The 15,681-nt window shown below is 36.6% G+C and overlaps 1 protein-coding gene across 1 annotated transcript; it reads left to right on the forward strand.

Annotated features, from left to right (window-relative positions):
- The first annotated feature begins 4,356 nt into the window (after positions 1–4,356).
- On the forward strand, positions 4,357–15,233 carry LOC126778920 (uncharacterized). The gene is made up of 6 exons (XM_050502674.1): positions 4,357–4,484; positions 10,338–10,438; positions 11,141–11,238; positions 11,740–11,915; positions 12,445–12,611; positions 13,373–15,233. Exons 2-6 carry the CDS (start codon positions 10,350–10,352, stop codon positions 13,566–13,568), a joined length of 726 nt encoding a protein of 241 aa, XP_050358631.1. The 5' UTR covers positions 4,357–4,484; positions 10,338–10,349; the 3' UTR covers positions 13,569–15,233.
- Positions 15,234–15,681: the final 448 nt, after the last annotated feature.

A 15,681-nucleotide genomic window follows, 5' to 3' on the forward strand; every position in this document is an offset into this window, starting at 1 on the left:
CGACATCATGTTGGGAATGGAATACTACATTCCTAGCTCAGATCTCGTCAGTAGGGGTACGCGTAACCGTTGGTTCACTCGTGAATGTACCGATGCTGTATCATCTAAGCAAGCGGCATATCGCAAGTGGATCAACGGCTGCATTAGCGGGGCATCTAACATTGACTCACTGAAAGCAAACTACAATAAAAATTCCAAGTCCTGTAGGAAGGCATACACGAGAGCGGATGCACAGCACATTGTACAGATTGGTCATGACCTTATTTCGCATCCTAGGGGCTCCCGTAGCTTCTGGCGTCTGACCAAGTCTGTGCAAAACAATTTCTGCCAACCTTCGCTGCCACCGCTCAGAAATCCGGACGGATCGCTAGCTCACAGTCCGCAGGAGAAAGCCGACCTCCTGGCTAAACTCTTTGCCGACAACTCTGTGATCGATGATTGTAGTGCGCTGCCACCTACAATACCTTCATGTGGCCATATGATGCCTGACATCAAAATCAGGCAACGTGATGTGCGTGCGGAGCTGCAATCACTTGATGTACGGAAAGCTAGCGGTCTCGATGGAATACCAGCCATAGTGCTGAAGAAGAGCGCAGTGGAGCTGTCTCCTGTGTTAACGCGCCTGTTCCAACTTTCTCTCTCTTCGGGATGTGTGCCGGAGGCTTGGAGAAAAGCTAATGTGCAAGCGGTTCCCAAAAAAGGAGATCGGTCTGACCCGGCAAATTATCGGCCAATAGCTATCACCTCAGTACTTTGTAAGGTGATGGAACGGATTTTAAACAACCAACTGATCCATTACCTAGAAGATCACTGTTTAATTAATGATCGTCAGTACGGGTTTCGACCAAAACGGTCCACAGGTGATCTTCTAGCGTACGTAACACACCTATGGGGTGAAGCTATCGACAAGCATGGAGAATTGTTGGCTGTCAGCCTCGATATCTCCAAGGCTTTCGACAGGGTCTGGCACAGAACTCTTCTCTCCAAGCTGCCGGCATATGGTCTGCCTGCTCAGCTATGCACCTGGATTGCCAGCTTCCTACACAAGCGTAGCCTTCGTGTTTCAGTTGATGGTTGCGCTTCACAATTCTATGTAGTAAATGCTGGGGTCCCCCAGGGATCTGTACTATCTCCCACAATCTTTCTTTTCCATATCAATGATATGCTCTCTCTTGGGAACATACATTGCTATGCAGACGATAGTACAGTGCATGGTGGATACCACGGACGCGCAGTGGCTGAGCGAGCGGAAATTGAGGAGAGGCGGAAGGATCTTGTCATTGAACTCGATAGGACGTTAGAGCTAATCGCCAAAAGGGGCTCTGATAATCTTGTTGAGTTTAATGCCAAGAAAACACAGGTATGCGCTCTCACGGCGAAAAAGTCAACATTTTCCCCTCTTCCCTCCCTCTGTGGTACTCCGCTGGTGATGCAAAGCAAAATCGCCATGCTGGGGATTGACGTTCGCTGTGACCTTAGTCCAAGGGATTACATCGAGGCTGTTATATAAACAGCTTCACGGAAACTCGGAGTTCTGAACAAGGTGCGGCGCTTTTTCACGCCACAACAACTGTGCCTGCTGTACAAAACACAGGTACGGTCTTGCGTGGAATATTGCTCGCACCTTTGGGATGGCTCCGCTAAGTACCTACTTGAGGCCTTGGACCGGTTGCAGCGACGTGCCGTACGCATTATTGGCGACGTAAAGGTCACAAACACCCTTGAACCTTTACAATTGCGTCGTGAGATAGCAGCACTGAGCGCTTTCTATCGACTGTATCACGGCGAGTTATCTGAGGAATTATTCTCTCTAATTCCTGCTTCCCCCTTCCTTCTTAAGTCCACGCGAGCTGGTTCTCGATGTCACCGCCTAACTGTGACATCAATTCCATCGCGAACAAAGAAATTTAGCAATTCCTTTCTTTGTCGCACTTCCAAAAAATGGAATTCCTTACCAGCTCACGTGTTCCCCTCCTCTTACAACCCGGGTTCCTTCGAACGAGGCGTGAAGAGGCATCTTGCTGGCCGGCAAGGCGAAGGCGGCTAGTGCAGAACGTTTTTCCCGTCTGTACTGGCCGTCATCGCGTTTGGACTCTACTACCACTTACCATCAGGTGGAGTAGAGTCATTTGCCCTCCCGGTGAATATAAAAAAAAATGTATACATAATGAGTCGAGTCGAGTAGTTCAAACTCATGAACATTAACCTAAGATAGCGGGTTCAAGTCCGGCTTGCCACTGACAACGCCACTGACTTCTTAAATGATTTCATCTCGTACTTGGTGAAGTGAAACATCGTGATAGCACCTGTCTTCAACTCGCGTTTGTCGTGGTGGAACTAGAGCTGAATTCTTTGTTTTTTTTAATTTCAAATAGATATACAGAATAGCATAGGGGGCATTTATTGGGTTTACCATCATAGGACAGATACATCACCAATACGCGATCAACCTTGGGACCTAAGTTGTGCCTGTTGCTACACTGACATTCATTCTTGAAACCGGGTCGAAAAAAAAATCTCATTTTTTTCAGCCTTTTGCCGTCCACAGCTGAACGTAAGCCTCCTCCATAGAACGCCAACCATCCCGATCTTGGGCAGTCCGCATCCATCCCGTACCTTCCACATTTTTTAAATCGTCGGCCCACCTTGCCACAGGGCGTCCTACATTACGAATACCTAAGCGTGGTCTCCATCGGCCATCAATGCGCCTGGAGACATGACCAGCACACTTCCACTTCAGCGAGCTAATTCCTAGTTCACTTATATGACGTAAAATCGAATACTATAACGCTTCGTTAATCGTAACTCAATACCAATCGGTTACAAGTAATAGAGTATGGTTAAATATAGACGCCGGGTATAAAACGAACATCCAATGATATACAAATTAAAATCAATACACACTCAAGGACAATTGAGAACACTGCTCGTATCGAATGGCCCTTTTAGAGGAAGTTGTTTCCATTACACTCTAAATGACGTCGAAATTAACGGTCTTAGTTACGAAAGTTTAGCAGGTGAATAACGATGTCTTCTACTTTCGAATGTCAAATCAATGATGACAGAAAGAAAGAAGTAAGGGCATACACTTTTAAGTATGTATTTACAACAGTGCTGCTCTGTAAGAACTCATTCCATTTCTCACCTGTGTAATTTTTTTTTATAAGCCGGGAGCCGCAAATGACTACTCCACCTGATTGTAAGTGGTAGTAGAGTCCAAACGCGACGACGGCCAGTACCGTCGGGAAGAATGTTCTGCACTATCCGCCTTCGCCTTGCCGGCCCGCAAGATGCCTCTTTACGCCTCGTTTGAAGGATATACTATATTGATGCGTGTATTCTTGAAATGTTACAATTATTATGATCAATGTCGCATATCACTTTTTTTATCGACCGTCTTCTGCGGTGAGTTTCGAGTGTTCTTACAGAAAACTTACTCATAATGTATATGGTACAGATTGCTTTTAATTACAATTTTATCTTTACTTTTGTTAATATTATTAATGCGAAAGTAACTCTGCCAGTCTCTTACGCTTTCACGGCCAAAACACTGAAATTATTTTGATAAAATTTGGAATGATGCAAGTAACTTTTTTTACCTAATACCCGCCCCTCCCCTTAACACGCGGGCGAATACTAATTTTATATATTAAACTATTGTATTTTGTTACGTATATTAAAGCGAGTATCTTATTTACATTATAATATAATTCACGCCGTGACAACTCAGTTACATCAAAATGGCTCACATACTATTCGCTCACTCGGACGTCGAACAAAGGTGCTATTCTGCAAGAACATACTAGAACACAATACGATCATGAAATGTCAAAATACGATAATATTAGATTAATTATAATAACTATAACGTTATTCAAAGAATGATATCATTAATAAACTAATGAACCCATGTCGATAAAATGTGGCCGTTACAAACGCCCGGCAGATGTTGAATATAGAAATTGACAAATAATAAAATAAATATATATTATTATAATAATATATAGCAACAAGATGAAGGTATGACTGCATAAAGGAGCATCAACCGTGTGCCGTCACGGCATACGTCTTACCGTCTAAGCGCGCCAATAGTTTCACATTATAAAACATACGCGTCAAACATGTAACCTCAAAAATTTTTTTTGAAGTCCCAAAAATATTCTGAATCTAAATATATCTATAATATATATTTTTAAATACTAATGTGTAAGCGCACACATGCGTAATAAGTAGATGCTACAAATTTGAATATCAATTATACGCAAGAATCAACTTCTTATCGTGTTGTGATAAGTTATATTTTAAGATAACAAACCAGCAAAATAACGCGGTACAGACTATAAATCACATTCGCATCTCGTACTTCGTAGTCCGGTAAAAAAGGTGGCTACAACAAGACGTATTTAATGATTTTTAATAGTTTGATAACAAAAACAAACGCTTTAACATCGTTTTCTGTGTGAATTATAGCGATTTTATATAATGTAAGTATTTATTATATATTTTTTGTATTATTATGATGTAACCATGAAAAATATTTGATTTATTTACGTAGAATTTATATTAATATAACGAAACTTTGTTTTTGATTTGTTTACGACAAATAACGAAAGAATGCTTGTGTGTTTTTTTTTCATTTTAATACAATAAGTGAGTATATTTATTTTAGTCGTACAATTTGTCTATATATTGTAACTTGTAATTTATTTATTATCTTCTATCTTAAGTCTAACTCTAAAAGGAGTTCTTAAGTATGGAGTTTTTATACTTTTTTACATTTTAAATAATGCAGAAGTTGTTCGTTATTTTTTAAATATTGATCTATCTCGAGTATGTCTTCAAACAGCCTTATTAATTATATTTATTTAATAATTAAAATATGATTTATACCATTAAGATCCTTTTCCTCCTGATTGAATCCTTATTATACAAGATTATATTAATTGTAAAGCTACCACCTTAATAGTTACTATTTAATAGGCCTATCACATTTTTTTTTCATACACCTAATGTGTTTACGCACGACGACTACTCGATCGGACTCTTGAGTTAGTTTTCTATTATTTTATTTAGTGTCTGGTGAATTTTATTCGGAAAGGATTTAATGACTTATCGGAGTCAGAAATTATAATTGGACGTCATGAAATAAATGTCAAACGAATAAGAATGGTCTGTTTCAATTTACTTACTTTAATAGATACTCGTATGTACTGCAGTTATATTTAATTTAGATTTGTATATATTTATTTAATATATATTTATTACATTTAATGTCGCACTTACAAAAAATGGAATTCCTTACCAGCTCACGTGTTCCCCTCCTTTTACAACCCGGGTTCCTTCAAACGAGGCGTGAAGAGGCATCTTGCGGGCCGGCAAGGCGAAGGCGGCTAGTGCAGAACATTCTTCCCGTCTGTACTGGCCGTCGTCGCGTTTGGACTCTACTAACACTTACCATCAGGTGGAGTAGAGTCATTTGCCCTCCCGGCAAATATAAAAAAAAAAAGAAGTCCCCAATAAAAAAAATTCTTATGTAAATAAAGCGTTGCTTATGATTAACCATATATTTAAAAAAAAACTGTTAAAATGATAGTTGATATTTCTAAATTCTTTGTCTACAGAGGAGCTTGATGTAAGTACATAATAAACATTTTAAATTCAAATATACTTTTATACGTACTTTTGTATCGTCAAGATTTATTACCAGTTTGTAACTTCCAAATAGTCATTTTAATTTTACGGCAGGCAGTTGTTTTTTAAATCGCAGACAGATACTTCAATTTTACTTATTTTAAGCATACAATATATTGAAAAACAGAAGTATGTAACTATGTTGTATAAGTTTTTACAGTGTCAACCGATTCTGATGAAAAACTTGATCAAAAAATAATCGGTACTTAGGATTACTCCTTACGATTCAATTATTTGGCATTTAAAGCACCCCCATTCCGAAGCGGTTAAAGTAGAATTTTTTGCCTGGGTTGGAGGCCTAGGCATTGCAGGCCCAGGCATTGCAGGCCCAGGCATAATCCGGGGTTAGAACTGATACAATATCCGATCATGTGTTCGAAAACTTTAAATTTTCGTAACAAAATAGAAGAATAACATTAAACTCATTTTGTCGATATAAGAAATTAGTGTACCGACTAAATACGTGATAATACCTTCCGACGTCATCATATCTGAATGTTTGTTTTACTGTTTAGTTAGAATTGTATATTTTTGGTACGAAGACGAAAGACCTTATAGACCGTATGTAGAAAAAAAATATCATACATAATTTTTATACGTTTTTCTTTCGGAAAGTTTTCTGACCGAAAAGCTATTTCAAGTTTCAAGCCGCTAGACCAACGAGGGTTGGTCTAGTGGCTTGATGTAAGGCCGCAGACCCGGAGGTCCTGGGTTCAATTCCCAATAAAAAGTTATTGAGTTTTTCTGTCAAAAAATTCTCAGTAGCAGCCCGGAGTCTAGAAGTTGGAAGTGTGTGAACTCCCGTGCCGTGCCGGAAAGCACGTAAAGCCGTTGGTCCTGCGCCTGAACTCTTTCCGGTCGTGTCCGATTGCCATTGGATTATGAGAGTTAGAGAAAAGAGAGTGCACCTGTGTTTGCGTACACACTTGCACACTACACTTACACTAGTGCACTTGTGCACTATAATATCTCCTGCGTAGTTGGCTAATCTCACTTGTGATTGGCCGCTGTGGCCGAATTCGATCTGGAGGACATTATTATTATAACGTTTTTCTCGTATGAGTACTAGTTTTTTTATAAATTTCAATGGGTACTATTTTTTTCTACACTTTTCTGCAAAATACTATAGTTCCTGTTGTACGATTCGCCCTATAAAATAAAGTTGGCAACACTTAATATTTCTTACAGCGGCAACGTCTATGGGCGGTTGTTCATTTGCCTATTTTACAAAAAAAAAATCACTACTCCGCTCGGACCGCCTAATTCATTAGCGAACGGGGCGCATCGGTCGCTGGTAATAAGCGCAATTTCTTTTGGATGAATGATATATGAATATGATATTTGATAAATTGTCGTATTAAATCTCTAAATATTCACATTAGGTAATTTGTACAACCGAGTTGATTTTTAGTTAACTTTTATCCACTTGGTGAAAAAAGTGGTTAGAATTTATAAATCTTAACCGAAGGTTGTGGGCTCAAACCCGAGCAAGCACAATCGAGTGTTTGTGCTTAATTCAACCAATGCTCGCAACGCCGACTCGGATCCTTCAGGGTAGAGCGAGATTCTATTTGCGCTCTTTGGTCGAGACTTTCACTTCACATAACATTTCAGTTAATTTTATTTTTTCAGTTAACAAACTTTTATTAAATTTAATTATTAAATTTTATTTTTACAATTAACATTTCAGTTATTTTTATTTCATTTAATTTGTGATTATAATTCATCTCGTGCTTTACGGTGAAGGAAAACATCCTGAGGAAACCTGCATGTGTCTAATTTCACTGAAATTCTGCCACATGTGTATTCCACCAACCCGCATTGGAGCAGCGTGGTGGAATAAGCTCCAAACCTTCTCCTCAAAAAGAGGAGAGGAGGCCTTTAGCCCAGCAGTGGGACATTCACAGGCTGTTACGGTTACGGTTACGGTAATTTTATATAAATAATAATTACCACATTTATATAAATAATAATTACCACATTTATATAAATCAAACAACGCTTATCTAGTATCCCTGAAAATCGTTTTTGACATTTTTGCGCGAAAAATGAACCAGCTCTTCTGTCACTAGTAAAAGCAATAAGACAATTATATATAGTCATATACTAACTAACTAACTTTCGGCCGTGGCCTTGTCTTACTCGTATCTTAATAACTCGAGCACCTGACTTGATATGATTTTTTTTTTTTATATAGTAGTCAAAGCTTCTTTGAATCATTGTAGATAAGATATCTTTGAAATCATTCTCTTTTTAATCTATGATACTTAAGAGTCCCATTTTATGTAATATCTAATGTACTTACATAAATAGAAATGAGGATATGGTTAAAACAATGATCTTTCTTGCTGTTTAATTGCTTAGAATTTGTAGGTTTAAATTAAATTATAACAGTAACAGTAACAGCTTGTTAATGTCCCACTGCTGGGCTAAGGCCTCCTCTCCCTTTTGAGGAGAAGGTTTGGAGCTTATTCCACCACGCTGCTCCAATGCGGGTTGGTAGAATACACATGTGGCAAAATTTCAATGAAATTAGACACATGCAAGTTTCCTCACGATGTTTTCCTTCACCGTCAAGCACGAGATGAATTATAAACACAAATTAAGCACATGAAAATTCAGTGGAGCTTGCCCGGGTTTGAACCCACGATCATCGGTTAAGATACACGCGTTCGAACCACTGGGCCATCTCGGCTTTTATATAATAAAATTATATATTCGATAAATGTCGCAGTGATTTTTATCGTATTCTTCATTTCTTTCTTCCCATGAAATCAATTTGTTCGTCTATCGATATGCAACTTCTGTTTTTGTATATTCTTATTTTATTTTTATTATATTTGGGAAACATACAGTACACACCACATATATTATACAACAAATTAACTCGTTCACACACCAATCAAGTTTCCACTTAAAACTAATTCATGTATGACAGATAACAAGCAATTTTGTAAATTATAAATAATAATTATGAAGATTTAAACAGTTAACAACAGCAAAACAATATTATATAATAAAAATTAAATAGATAAAATCAACAAAAAACATTGACTAAGTTTACAAATGCACACAAACTCTTATTCTCTTTTTTTAAATGTATTGAGCGTACAAGAAAACATGTCCAAGTCAATAAACTTCCTATTATAGCTCTTACAAGAGCGATATATAAATTCATTTTGAGCATAATTGGTTCGAGTGGAGGGTAAGTGAAATAAAGCACTATTGCGTGTGTTCACTTTTTTACATCTAAAGTGAATTTTTCTTAAAAAATATGGACTACCATTCAAGTTATGAATTATTTTAAATAAAAAACTTTGATCTCGTATTGTACGAGGATCCAGTTAGGAAATCATTTTAGGTGGATTACGATTCAGAGTGAAACATTTAGAATTAAGATATTTAACAAATTTATGTTGAATTTTTTCTATTGTATCAATATAAGTTTCATATTGTGGATTCTAGACTACAGAACCATATTCCAGCAATGAACGGGCAAAGCAATTATATAAAAGGACAAAGGTTGTGTCATTTTTAAAATCTTTACTAACCCTGAGTATAAAGCCAAGCATTTGAAATGCCTTGGCAACTATATAATCTATATGGAATTTAAACGTTAATTTGCTGTTTAGGTATATCCCCAAGTCTCTCACCTCAGTTACTCGGGTAATATTGTCATTATTCAGTTTATAATTAAAATTTATTGGATTTGACAACTTGCTCTAGTTTATGCAATAAGATTGTATGAGATATTTTGTCAAAAGCCTTAGAGTAGTCAGTATACACAACGTCAACCTGATAGCCCCTATCCATAGCCATGGCAACATGATGTGTCAACTTACAAACATTTGTCTCAGTAGATCTTCTATTCACAAAACCATGTTGTTCATTAATCAATGTACCCCTCACGAAGGGAAAGATGCTGTCATAGATAATTTTCTCAAACAATTTTGCAATTGTGCACAATTTGGATATTGGCCTATAGTTTTGAACGTTATGTTTATCTCCAGATTTATAGATGGGAATAACGAATGATCTCTTCCATATTTCCGGAATTTCACCGCTACGTAGTGATTTTTTAAACAGAATAAAAATTGGATAGGCAAGTGATCTGTAACAAAGTTTTAGAAATATAGGTGATATGAGGGCCATATCCTTTATTAAGATCCAACCTTTGCAGATACTTTTCAACAGTGGCTACAGACAGTTCTATATGTCCAATATCCAAATTACTATTGCTACCAGAAGAACATTTATCCTTATGGGGAAAGGGGAGCTGTTATGTATCCTATGTCCTTTCTGTACGTGTATGCAAAAATGTATGACGATTAGTTGAGTAATTAAGGCGAGAAAACGTAACAAAAAAATAAATAAACAAACTCATTATTGCATTTACAATATTACTAATGATGACAATGCCCGGTGGTATCGTGTTGTATTTCATGTTTATAATTAATCTCTGCTCTGCTTAGAAGAAACGTGATTCAATTTGCATGACACGTCGGATGAAAATCTTCCACATGACGTGTACCGATCAGCATTGGACGCTTCAAGTCTTGCCCTCAAAAATGGGAACCCAGCAATGGGACATTTACACGCTTTAAGTTGACATAATGTTTACATTTAAGTTTGCCTGTCAATTACAGACTGACAGAAAAATGCCTTGGCAGCGACCTGATGAAGTGCCATTAGGGAAAGTATGGGGACGATTCAAAGGAAAGGAGAGGAATGGTGTACCTGGATTAATGTAAGTTTTAAATAATGCAATGATAAATAAAATTGTTTAAATTATATGTGTCGGCCTATAAGAAATAAAGTCTATTGCTGTCCTTAATTATACAAATAATATATATATTTTTTTCTTTCTTTGAATGTGCCCTAAACTTTTAAAGTAAAATATCGGCTCACGGTCGTTAATATCCTACAGCTTGTCTTCCGACAAAGGCCTCCCCTATTTCTATTCAATCCTGTCTTTTGCTTTACGAGTCCAGTTGGACCCGCTATTTTTTTTAAGGCTGCCTATAAAGGCCCTTAAAATACCAGATGAAAAAAAAACAGTACAGTGCACAAAGACGTTTGGCTTGCTTTTAACAATTTACTTTTCTTATTTAGATTTTAGACTAATTGTTATTTTAGGAATATGTCAAAATTATAATAAGTACTAAAAATTGTCTATAGTCTCATCTCGATATATTTCATAAGATAATGACAATCGTTTGGTAAATAGTATATAGGTGTATAACCAAAAATCGACACTATTATGCCGTCATGCCGCGTCACCACCGCTCTGTAATCCCTTGTAATTTTACTAAGCTTTACTAGATAAAGAAATTTAGTATGTTTTATTTACTTTACCTCTTATTTATTTTGGTTTTCATTAATTATATTGTCTTTATATAATCAATATATTTATGTATTAATTTGAATATTTTCTTCTTTTTAATATCAGGTACCAAATTCGTGATATGGATGAAGCTTACAAAGAACAGTGTTTAAGTTTGATGCAGGAGACATTCTTGCGTGATGAGCCCCTATGTCAAATTTTGGGTAACTTTAGATTTTAATTTTTTGTTTCGTCTTTTCCTTCCTGTGAATCTATTCAATATATTCTAATGTTTACTCTACTCTGCTTTCATTAGAGTTATTTCGACATTATCAAGCCCTAGGTCTAATTTGTTCTAAAAATCGAAAAACCGAATCAATCATTTTATTTTCAAACAATCAAAACAGACTAGATGTCGCTAATCTGTACTAATATTATAAATTTGATTTTTTTGTATGTTTTTTTTAATGCATAGGTAAACTCAAAAACTGCTAAACCGTTTGATAAAATCTTTGAATTACAAAAAGTTACATAAACAGCTAGTTTCTTATAAATTGCGACAAATATATCTTTTTCACGCATTTTGAACGTAAAAACTGTATGAAAGGAAGTAACAATTTTGCCATCAACAAATATCGCAGACAAAATATACTGCGAAAGAGTGAAACGTAACATAAAATAACAAAAAATTATTAATATTTCTTTAATATATAATTCTTTTACAGATTTGAAAAGTGATCCAGACTCAATTGAAACTATTCGAAATAACTGGATGGCTATGCTGGATCAGAAAATATCGATAGCTTGTTTTACAGAAGAGAATGGGGAGCCAAAGGAGCTGGTGGCCTTCAACATACTAACGGTATATCGTATAGACGATGAAAAAGAGGACATCGAGAAGGTAAACGAAGTCATTTTGCCTTGAGCGGTTTACTAGGTAGTAGGGCTTTGCAAGCAACGTCAACGTCTATGGGCAACGGTGACCAGGTGATCAATTTGCCCGTGCATGATCGGGTCTATTTACATTTACTGGTGGTAGAGCTTAGTGCAAGCTCGTCTGAGTAGGTACCACCCACTCATCATATTCTACCGCAAAACAGTAATTGGTATTGTTGTGTTCCGGTTTGAAGGATGAATGAGCCAGTGTAATTACAGGCACAAGGGACATAACATGTTAGTTTCCAAGGTTGGCGACGCATTGGTGATATTAGCGATGATTAACATTTCTTACAATGCCAATGTCTATGGGCGTTGGTGACCACATACCATCAGGTGGCCCATATGCTCGTCCGCCTTCCTATTCTATAAAAAAAATGAAAAACCATAAGTATTTTTAAATTGTAGACCAGAATATCTGTGATAACTGTTATAATCTCCTCTTCACCAGTTCCCCAACGTCTCCCTTAACCAGAATTCATGTTCTATTGCAGGTAAAAGGTGAACAGTGGAAGAAGATTTTAAAAACATTAACACGTGCTGAAGGCCTTGTTGATGTGTTTTCAAAATATGAAGTCGATACATATTTATCCTCCAGTGGATTGACCGTTTTACCAGGACACAGGGGACAGAATATAGGAGCTAGGGTGATAGAAGCCAGGTAAATACTAACCTTATTATAAAGCTGGACAAACGTGCAAATTGTTTGCCTTGACAAGTGGCCTTATTTGACTTTTCAATCAAGAACACGGCGAACCAAAGTATTAATGATTAGGGTTAATATTCTTGATCGCGTTAGCCATCTTTGCCAATGAATATTGCCATTGTATGAACAATGTACTGACAAAAGATATTTTAGATGAAAACTTAAACTTAAGATGTTTTTCCTTAATTTAGATTTTTTTTAATAAGAAAAAGCAAAATACATTTTGTTTATTTATTGTTTTTTTTTGTATAATTAATAAATTATTTGGGTCCACATCTTCGTTGCCCTTTATTATGAAACAAATACTAAACGGCACAAAAGACCATTATAAGGACTAAACTATACCTTTTTTTTATAGAATAGGAAGGTGGACGAGCATATGGGCCACCTGATGGTAAGTGGTCACCAAACGCCCTTAGACATTGGCATTGTAAGAAATGTCAACCATCGCTTATAGCCAATGCGCCGCCAACCTTGGGAACTAAGATTTTATGTCCCTTGTGCCTGTAATTACACTGGCTCACTCACCCTTCAAACCGGAACACAACAATATCATGTATTGCTGTTTTGCGGTAGAATATCTGATGAGTGGGTGGTACCTACCCAGACGAGCTTGCACAAAGCTCTACCACCAGTAAGCTCTTACCTCACAGACACGGCGAAATAATTTATTTATGTACATGAAACAAATATTTAAAAGTAATTTCCATTTACAGGGAACAACTCTGCAAGGCATATGGTATAAAGGCAGCGTGCACAGTATTCACGGCGAAAACATCACAAATATTAGCGGCCAAGTGCGGCTACGAAGTTTTAGCCACATTACAGTACTCCGACATGTTAAAAGAAGGAATCGATTTAACAGGCTGTGAATGTTCTGAAGCTAAGGTTATGGGAATCAAGTTTCAGTAAAAGCTACTTCTATACCCATACATCATCATATCAGCCGAAAGCCGACCACTGCTGGACAAAGGCCTCCCCCAAGTATTTCCACGTTGACCGATCTTGTGCTGCCCGCATCCAACGGCTTCCCGCGACTCGTTCTAAGTCGTCGGACCACCTTGTAGGGGGCCTGCCAACGCTGCGTCTTCCGGTTCGTGGTCGCCACTCGAGAACATTTCTGCCCCAGCGGCCGTCGGTTCTGCAAGCAATGTGCCCCGCCCACTGCCACTTCAATTTAGCAATTCTTCGGGCTATCTCGCAGAGAAACTCCGAGCATAGCCCTCTCCATTTCTTTGAGTGACCTTGAGCCTTCTTATGAGGCCCATTGTGAGCGACCACGTCTCTGATCCATAAGTTATCACTGGCAACACACACTGGTCGAAGATTGACTCTCGACTTGAGACACTGCGGTATTTGGGATGAGAAGATATCGTGTATCCATACATACATACATATAAAAACGAAGGAGTAAAGATAAACAAACCATCGATTTACATTCCATGCGATTATGTAACAGCTCCGCTATATTGTTCACTACAAACAGTTCTTGATTAATACATCTTTATCGATACAACACCATTCCACTCAACAAGGTACTTGTATCTACTTAAATTGTTATAGTATTATTTAATACCAGCGCTTTACCCGCAACTTAGCTCGCTACATAACTCAGAATTGCTAGATACGAATAGGTCATTCTTCAAAAATGTATAATTTTCATTATTTGTTAATTTTTATTTTCGTTATTAACTTTTATTCAGCGCAACCAAAGCACAGTTTTTGTTCTATAGTTAAAATATTTATTAATAATCTTATATAATAATATTTTATTATTAGGATTTAGAAATAAGCTCCAAACCTTCTCCTCAAAAACAGGAGAGGAGGCCTTTAGCCCAGCAGTGGGACATTCACAGGCTGTTACGGATTACGGAATATTTTATTTATTTAAGTAACAAGACTCATATACAAAATTACAAAAAATAAAATAAAATAAACACTACTATCAACTTCTTATGCAATTTACTGGTCCAGCTGAAACTTTACAACAGCGGTTTATAAATACACAATCTAGTCTGTTAGCAATCGTGATTAGAATTTTGTTTGAGCTAATAATAAAAAATAATAATAATAAAATAAAAACATAAATATATTATCATTTTAATTACTATAGGAAGTGTAGCAGTGTGCATTTGAAATTCGTTTAGAAAACAGTTGTGGTTGCCACCATTTTGAATGCGATTTGTGGATACACATGAGGCAGATTATCATCTAACACATGCAGATTTCCTGACGATGTTATCCTTTACCGTCGAGCACGAGATGAGTTATAAACACAAATGTAGCACTTTAAAATTCAGTGGTGCTTTATGGGGTTTGAACCCACAATCTATGTTAACTTTTGAACAATATTATTAATAATTAAGATTACGTGGTAAATAAAAACAATATATTTTATAAGATTTATTCATTGTTATACATAAAATATACACAAAATAATTTATTATAAATAAATTTGTTATCAAAACTTTTATTAATTTAATTTATTCGCCTTAATTTAATACTTACTAATACTTGAACAATACAAATTGTCATGATCATATAAATGCAGGAGAAAAAGGGAAGAAATTATATTCATACTTTATAATAACATCATGAATTGTTTTCGATATAATAAGTAATAATTTTTCAAACTTCAAATAATTCTTGATTTTTTTTAACTTTAAATATTATATTATAGTTTTTTTATTATTGTATTTGGTAACCTGACTGTCAAATTGGCCACCTGATGGTAAGTGGTCACCACCATATAATACCCATCCCTTACATCAACAATGCGAAACCAACCAGGGGATTTAAGTTACTATGCGGATGGGTAAATGGGCTATGACATGGTAAGTGGTCACCACCATCCATATTCATTGCCACTATAAGAAAAATAAAACATTCCTTACATTGCCAATGCACCACCAAACTTGGGAACTAAAATGTTTGTCCTTTGAGCATCTAAGTATTGCTTTTTGGTGGTAAAATATATAAGTGGGTGGTATCTACCTAGCCATACCACCAAGTAATATATGATGGA

This window comes from Nymphalis io, chromosome 27, assembly GCF_905147045.1.
Source record: "Nymphalis io chromosome 27, ilAglIoxx1.1, whole genome shotgun sequence".
Taxonomy (NCBI): Eukaryota; Metazoa; Arthropoda; class Insecta; order Lepidoptera; family Nymphalidae; genus Nymphalis; species Nymphalis io.